This window comes from Fukomys damarensis, unplaced genomic scaffold, assembly GCF_012274545.1.
Source record: "Fukomys damarensis isolate Sample0158 unplaced genomic scaffold, DMR_v1.0_HiC HiC_scaffold_10, whole genome shotgun sequence".
NCBI classification, from domain to species: domain Eukaryota; kingdom Metazoa; phylum Chordata; class Mammalia; order Rodentia; family Bathyergidae; genus Fukomys; species Fukomys damarensis.
In genome coordinates this window covers 32,669,569-32,677,645 of record NW_022900922.1, presented here as the reverse complement: position 1 = coordinate 32,677,645, position 8,077 = coordinate 32,669,569, and the positions used below count along the sequence as shown (strand labels likewise).

The following is an 8,077-nucleotide window of genomic DNA, read 5'->3' as shown; positions in this document are numbered from 1 at the left end:
TCTCTCTCTCTCTCTCTCTCTCTCTCTCTCTCTCTCTCTCTCTCTCTCTCTCTCTCAAAATGCTTAGTTCATAGTATGTTTTTATTTGAATTCTTTTGCCTTTTACGTAAGAAGTTAACATAGTAAGACTACTCTCTGGGAAGAGCTACTGATTTTACACTGTGCCTTGAATTGAGTGACTACTTTAGGATAAACTAGCATACATTAGAAGGATTCCTTTAGTAGTTCATGTTCTTAATTTGATTTAGTGAATAATGAAGTTTAGAAAGAATTGCTTTAAATTGCTTTATTTCCAGTCACAATCACTTTATTTCTTTGAGAACATTTGAATCTCAAAACAAAAATTTTCTTCAGTGTTTTAATACATCATATCAAGGTATTGTATTTACTTTTTTTCATTAATGAGCAGACTTTAGAAAGTTCTTTAACTATCAGGGGGCCCTGCTGTTACCTGTTTTTGATTAATTTGGTTAAGCCACTCTGCTTTCTCATTAGAAAAATAAATGAGTTCAGTTTAATTTGTCTTTCTCTGGTCTGAGGAAGTTTGGGATTTCTACTACTTAATTTTTTTTTTTACCCCTAACTGTAAGTCATTGCACAAGTGGAATGTGTTTCAAATATTGAATGTCGAACTTGATAATTCAAGCAAATCATTTTGTACCCGATTTTCATATTCCCATAATTTATTTTCAGAGGGACTACAATGTATATTATGTAGCAAAAACTTTTTTCCAGCTTTTATACCAAAAGTATATATACAGGAAGTAACATCTATGTCATGGGTAGTCTTTAAAAAATTGCTACCCAATGTTTTTCTTAGTTGGGTGTGACAGTACACACCTCTAGTTCCAGCTTCTTGGAAGGCTGAAGCAAGAGGATGCTTTCATCTCAGGAGTCAATGTTGGCAGCACAGCAAGTCCTCAACACACACACACACACACACACACACACACACACACACACACACAGAGGGAAGGAAAGAAAAAAAGCTTTTCTTGGCAGCATAGCAAGTCCTCAACACACACACACACACACACACACACACACACACACACACACACACACACACACACACAGGGAAGGAAAGAAAAAAAGCTTTTCTTGCCAGGTGTGGTGATACATGTTTGTAATCCTGTCACTCAGGAGGCTGTGGCAGGAGGTTTGCAAGTTCAAAGCCCGCCTGGACTATATTACTAAGACCCTGTCTCAGCCCCTTCCCACCAAGGAAAAGACTTTATGTGCAAATTACTTTTTGTGATAATTATTGCCTCCCTTCCTAGGATTTGTCTTAACCTTATTGGAAAGAATAATGAACGTCCAAGATACAGCCTTTCTGTGGATAACAGCTTTCAGGATAGTCGTTGTTTACCATTTATCACATTACGCATATTGATGTTTTGTTTATTTTGGGGTTGCTGTGTATGTACAGCACAGTGTGTGTTAATAATGCATCAGGGCAGCAAATGTTAAGGGTTTAGATTTTAAGTCTACAATGCTTTGCATATTGTTTATTCTTGTGATGTTTTTCTTCTCTTTCACTTTAGGGCTGTATTCTTCATTTCCTGTTGAAGTTCCTCTGAATCACAAACGGTTTGTTTGTGATCTGACCCAAGCAGATCGTCTTGCCCTTTATGATTTTGTTGTTGAGGAAACAAAGAAAAAGCGCTCTGATTCTCAAATCATTGAAAACGACAGTGATCTCTTTGTAGATTTGGCTGCCAAAGTCAATCAAGGTTTGAGATAAATATCATACTTCATGTTTCTTATTGTCATTCTGTTCTGTGAGCATTAAGGTGATTTATTATCATGCCATTTTGAACTGGGACGAGACGGTTGTGTCATGTGATATTGACATATATATTGAGATATTCGATGTATGAAGTTTTACTCTGACTTATATTAAGTATCTTTCTTCTGTGAAACTGTTATTTACAATTGTGCTGTTATTTTTATCTATGGACATAAATAAACTTTCTTATGTTCAGCTGATGGCTAGAGGAAAAAAAAAACAAAACACAATATAAAACAGCCCAGATAGAAGGAAGAGTTTTTAGAGAGTTCTTGTATACTGCCTTGAAGCATGTTGCTGTATAGGAGGACTGTGTTTCCACCTGTTGATTGTTTTCTTCCTTTTTCGTTTTTGGAGACGTCATCTCACTACATAGCTCAGACTGGCCTTGAACTCACAGTTGTCCTTCCTTAGCCTCCTGAGAGCTAGGTTATGGGTGTGTACCACCATGCCAAACTCTCTGTTAATTCTAAAAAATTTAAAAACTCTTAAAGATATAATCATTTACGGCCAGGGATTTAGCTCAGTGGTTCTGCCGCCTGCCTTGCAAGCGCAAGGTCCCAAGTTCAATCCCCAGTACCCCCCCCAAAAGATATAATCATTTCATTTTATTCTTTCATCAGATAATAGTCGGAAAAGTCCAAAATCTTATCTTGAAATCCTGGCAGAAGTTAGAGATTATAAGAGAAGACGCCAGTCCTATAGAGCTAAGAATGTTCATATAACCAAGAAATCATACACTGAGGTAAGTTTTACATAAGCAGGGAGAACTTTGTTGAGAACACAGATTTCCTGTCGATGGTTTTCTAAATTTGTTCTGTGGGTTTCCTCAGCCCCTTGGAAGGTGTCAGAGGAAGTGTCCTCAGGATGTCCATTCCTGATTGGTGTTTGCCCTTTTTCAGACTCACCCTCTACTGGACAGAGAGGTTCCTCAGTGTACAAAAACCTTATATAAAGAAGTTACACATGCACATACAAACGAAGTTGCAAAGTCTTAAAAAATGCCTGCGTTCAAGAAAGCTTGAGTTTTGATTGTGCTGTTTATCATTGGTTGTGTGGCTTGATCAGGTTGAGCTTTTTAGATAATTTTTAATGAGAGCTCAGAAATTTCTCATGTATTAAAAAATTCACCTTTACACATCAAATGACATCTGAAAATAATCAACACAAAGAGTCTGATGCATAATTTATACTAAGACACTTCTTAAGCCCAAATACTTAGTAAAGTGCATAGAAGCACATTAGGAATTCTGCCCATAAAAACTAATATTTACTGAGAAATTTCTGTGTTCTCAGGCATTATTTCAATAAGTTCTCATAATAACCCTGTGAAGCTTATATGATTATAAAATGAAAAAAATCAAAACTCAAAAGTAAGATCTGGGGCTGGGGATTTAGCTCAGTGGTTCCACCACCTGCTTTGTAAGTGCAAGGTCCCAAGTTCGATCCCTGGTACCAAAAACAAACAAAAAAGTAAGATGTTACTGACACAAACATGCATGTTCTCACCATGATGCAGTACTACTTTGGTGGTTATTTACTTACGTACTTATTTATTTTTTGGCGGGGGGGTTTGAGACAGGGTCTCAATATGTAGTTGAGACTGACCTGGAACTCTCTATGTAGCCTAAGCTGGTTTCAAACTCATAGGGATCCTCCTACCTCAACCTCCTGAGTTCTGGGATTATAGGCATGTGCCACCACGCCCAACTTGTTAGTTATTTTTTTAAGTTTGTACATCTTCTTTACAGAATTGTTTTCCTGATTTCTTTTTCTGCTAGTATATTATTGATGGACCGTAAAGCTATTGATTGATGTTGGTTTTATGCTTCGCTGCATTGCTGAATTCATTTGTTAGCTCTAAAAGTCTCTTGGTGTTTTTGCCATTTTTAACTTTGCTGAGTGTAAGAGCTGTTGTTTCTGTGAAGTGCTGCTTGACTGAGCCATTGTGAGAATGTTCTGCCCTATACTGCTCAGTGTGAAGTTTTATGTTATTTTTTTTTTTTAACTGTAAACTTTTATTTTTTATTAGTACATAATCTTTACATTCCTTGTGTGGAGTTGATACATGCACATAACACATTTTAATTGTTTTCATTCCCTTTTCCTCCCTTCCCATGCCTCTCTTTTCTTGATCCCCTTCTGAAAAAAATTGATCTCCCTACTTCCTATTATCTTTTATTTTGCTCTTTATTTATATTTTGGGTTTCTCATATAAGAGAAACCCTGCCATATTTAAGCTTGTGTGTCTGATTTATTTCCCTTAACATTGTGGTCTCAAGGTGCATCCACTTTGCTACAAATGACTCAACTTTATCCTTCTTTATGGCAGAGTAGTGCTCCGTTGTGTGTAAATACCACATTTTCTTTAGCCATCTGTTGATGGACATATAGGCAGCTTCCATATTTTAGCTACTATGAATTGGGCTGCTATAAACATGAGTATGCATGGATCACTGTAGTAGGATTTTTTCCATTGCTTAGGGGTACATTTTAGGTAGACAGTACAGTCACATTCATCACTTCATTGTCTTATTTTTGTTGGCTGGGCTAGAACCTCAACTTTGAAAAATTATAGCAAGAAATCATTACACACTCTAGTTACCATGCATAACACAGTGCCATGTGGTATGCAGAGATAAACAGTGCCCAGACCTCACCCTCAAGCTCACAGTTTAATAAGCACACTCAGAAATTCAGTGCTCAAACAGCTGGAATAAAGGTGTGTGGGAGGTGGGAGTGGCTTTTTAAAAGGTAAATTGGTATGAGCTTCATAGAACAGGTGGCATGTGAAGGAAAGGGAGAAGTGAGGGTGGTCTGTGCCTTGGCCCTTGCCTGTGTGGCAGACCCGTGCTGGGTGGGTCCCATGCCAAGGCAGTGCTGGTGCTGGAGTCTGACTGGCAGTGGGGGCGCTTGTGCCACTGTCCCGAGTCAGGCTGTGGTTGTAGGTTTCCCACGGGAGACCTGGGAGAGGGGAGGTGGGGCTGGGCTTTTCCAGGTGGGAGTGGGAGCTTTTTAGAGACTCAGAGTGAGGCATCCAGGGCAGCCATGGCTCAGGGCTTCTGGAGAGCTGTTCCATGAGGCGGGCAGGCCCCTGCTGTGGGATATGGGAGGGGGCGGGGCTCTTAGGGTCCCGGTAGGAGTGCAGACCCTGTTCCTTTTCACTTTGGCAGCTACTGGAAATTTCTCCACAGCAGGGAAAACACAGCATCTTTGAGATCACCCTTGTCCCTGCTGCCTTTTTACTTCGCCTGGCACCGTGACTTCTTGGCTCTCAGTAAATTCTTGGTTGCTTGTTAGCAGTGGTTTTTCTTAATTTTTGTGAACAACTTTGGAATCTGAAATTTGGTGCTTACTTCTCCCAAGGTGATTCGGGATGTAATAAATGTGCACATGGAAGAACTCAGTAACCACTGGCAAGAGGAGCAGGAAAAAGCTGAGGGCGACACCGAAAAGTATGTCATTGTCTTTATTGGGAAAAACATTGCCTTTGTTTTTATTTTGCCTATTTGCGGTGCTGGGGATCAAGCCCAGGGCCTTGGGTGTGATGAGCAGGAGCTCTGCCACTGCGCCACGTCCCTGCCCAGTGGATTCCTCTTCAGTCTGGTACCTCTGAGTGTTAAATGGTAGCAGTTTTGAGACCCTTAGTATCCTAAACCATGAGGATTATTGTTCATGGTCAGCAGTGCTCAGAATTTTACTAGAGTCATTCTGTGATGCTGTCAGTCTTGGAGGCAGACAGTTGGAGAAACAACCATGTTACTGAAATAGTTTAAAAGGAAAACATGATAGGGGCCAGGGATTTAGCTCAGTGGTTCCTCCGCCTGCCTTACAAGCACAAGGACCTGAGTTCGATCGCCGGTACCAAAAGAAAAGAAAACATGACAGGAGTGGTTGTCCGACTGTGTCTTCTGGGGGATCTCGGGATGCGGGGTAGTGGACCCTCTGTGGCTGTGTAGTGGAGACCAGGGGAGGACGAGCTGGTTCACTTCCTGTCTGCTTCTCAGGAGCGAAGAGAGGCGCTCGGCTTCAGTGGATTCACGGCAGTCTGGCGGGAGCTGTCTGGACCCTGAGAGTTCACGCCGCAGGAGGGATCGGAGCAGGAGCCCACAGAGACGGAAACGAAATAGAGATAAGGATAAAAACTCTGAGTCCAGAAGGAGGAAGGAGAGGTGAGTCTGCATCCTCTACCCCTGAGCTCATACCCGCCTGTGACTTGATACTCAATTTGGAATGAATTCTCTGGTTGTCTATCATTTTATTTTGTTCAGAGTTAATTTTAAAGCTGAACTCTGAAGTATAACTTTGTTTTGCTTACTCCTGTTTCAGTTTTTTCTTAATTGTAAGAATTGATTTTCTATTTACTCTTCCAAAATTACTATTCAGTGCTAATCACACATTTCAACCTGTCATGATTCATGTCTGATGAGAGTATGTTACTACTGAATTAGTTTAAAGTGTTGATATAAACACATCCATGATTTATAATCCTTTTTTTATACCCCTTTTGTTTCAGGGATGGGGAAAGACATCATAGTCATAAAAGAAGAAAGCAAAAAACATAAATGAACCTTTGTATGTGTAATTAATTATGCTCATGTCATTACATCCAATTTGCTACTTTAATTGTAATTGCTTTGCCTAGCAGAGTGTGTTTAAAAATGAATTATTTCGTGCTCAATATTTTTCAATAAATACTTATGCTTCAAATCATGCATTTACTTTATGCTGTACAACTTTATTTTCCTTATATTTAATAGATACTTTCTTATTACTGACTTTTGTCTCACCATGGTAATTTATGTATCATTCTTTTTAAGAGGTTAATAATTAAAATACATGAATTATACATATATTCTCAGTGTACAAATTAACCCTTACAGATAAGGCTAAAGTGTGCTTGGAGCACCCGTAGGTAATTACCCTGTATCGCTCCACTGGTGAATTGTGGCGGGGGGGAAAAAAATGTAAGTAGCTGTCTAAAGGGGTGTGGCCTGGCTACCTTCCATGGTGTGATCCTAACATAGATTTCTGTTTGTATTTAAATAACCCCAGTCTGCGTTAATGTGGGTAGAGCTCAGAAACATGATACTAAGAGGTAATGGTAAGTTATGTAGGATGTTAGATCTGTCTACCAGACAATACTGTGTATTTCCTTTGGCTGTATATGTACGTGAATTTATTTTTAAAAGTTCAGAATAATCAATATCAAACTCCTAGCAAGGCTATTTATGGGGGAGGGATATATGTATATTATATATATGAGAGAGAGACGGGTGGAAACCAGATTTGGAAGGTAGTCAAATTTTAGCTTTCTTGATAATAATTTTTTCAAAATGAGAAAATATTTATGCTTCATGTTAATTAAAAATTCACTGTCCTTTTATGTCTTTCAATCAACTTTACTGATGTACTATCTACATTAAAAAGCATCCATTTTGCATGTATCTTGAGTCTTGTCAAATTTATACCTTGTGTAACTGTTACAATCAAGATGTAGATTATTCCATTGCCCCCAGAAGTTCCCTTGGACCCCTTTTCCCAATCTGGTCTTCTACCCCAGTTGTAGGCAGCCAAAGATCTGCTTTCTTTTTTTTTTGGTACTGGAGATTGAACTTGGGTCCTTGCACTTGAAAGGCAAGTGGCAGAACCACTGAGCTAAATCCCCGGCTGCTTTTTTTTTTTTTTTTTTAAACCATTGATTTGATTTATCTTTTCTAGAATTCATGTAAATGGAATCCTCCTGTGTACTCTGCCTTTTTCCATTTCATAGGTTTTTGAGGTTGGTCCAGTTAGGTGTCAGCAGTCCATTCTTCCCTGTTGCTGAATAGTAAGTTCTATTGTATTATTGAAGCAGTCAGATGAAACTTGGGAATTAAATATTAAGTGACAGTAGTTTTGGTATTTTAAAACCAGTTTACAAGTTTCACTTCTAAAGAAAATGAAACTTTATTATTTGAATAGGTAAGACAGGTTGATTTGATTTGGATCAGATTAGCTGTTGGGTTTTGAGTGTGAAAGACAGCTCTCAGATTTTTATATACATATATATATTTTTTTCTTTTTTCTTTTTTGCGGGGAGGTACTGGGGATCAAACTCAGGACCTCGCGCTTGCGAGAAAAATCCCTGGCCTTTTTCAGATTTATATTTAAAAGTCTTTAAAATGAGACCTTAAGAGTTGTTATAATTATTAGCACTTTCTTATTGTGTGACTCAATTTTTAATTTTAAGAAAGATGATAATTTCTACCACTTGGAAGAACTGCAGAGTAAAACTGGCTCATTTAG

General features: G+C 38.8%; 1 protein-coding gene across 1 annotated transcript in view; it reads left to right on the top strand.

The window, feature by feature from the left end:
- Window positions 1-7,209, top strand: part of Snrnp48 (small nuclear ribonucleoprotein U11/U12 subunit 48) — a 14,402-nt gene extending 7,193 nt beyond the window's left edge. Inside the window, exons 5-9 of the mRNA XM_010622824.3 lie at window positions 1,545-1,733; window positions 2,413-2,534; window positions 5,156-5,244; window positions 5,797-5,961; window positions 6,306-7,209. Coding sequence (XP_010621126.1) covers window positions 1,545-1,733; window positions 2,413-2,534; window positions 5,156-5,244; window positions 5,797-5,961; window positions 6,306-6,354 — 614 coding nt within the window. The 3' untranslated portion in view covers window positions 6,355-7,209. The remainder of the gene's footprint in view (window positions 1-1,544; window positions 1,734-2,412; window positions 2,535-5,155; window positions 5,245-5,796; window positions 5,962-6,305) is intronic.
- Window positions 7,210-8,077: the final 868 nt, after the last annotated feature.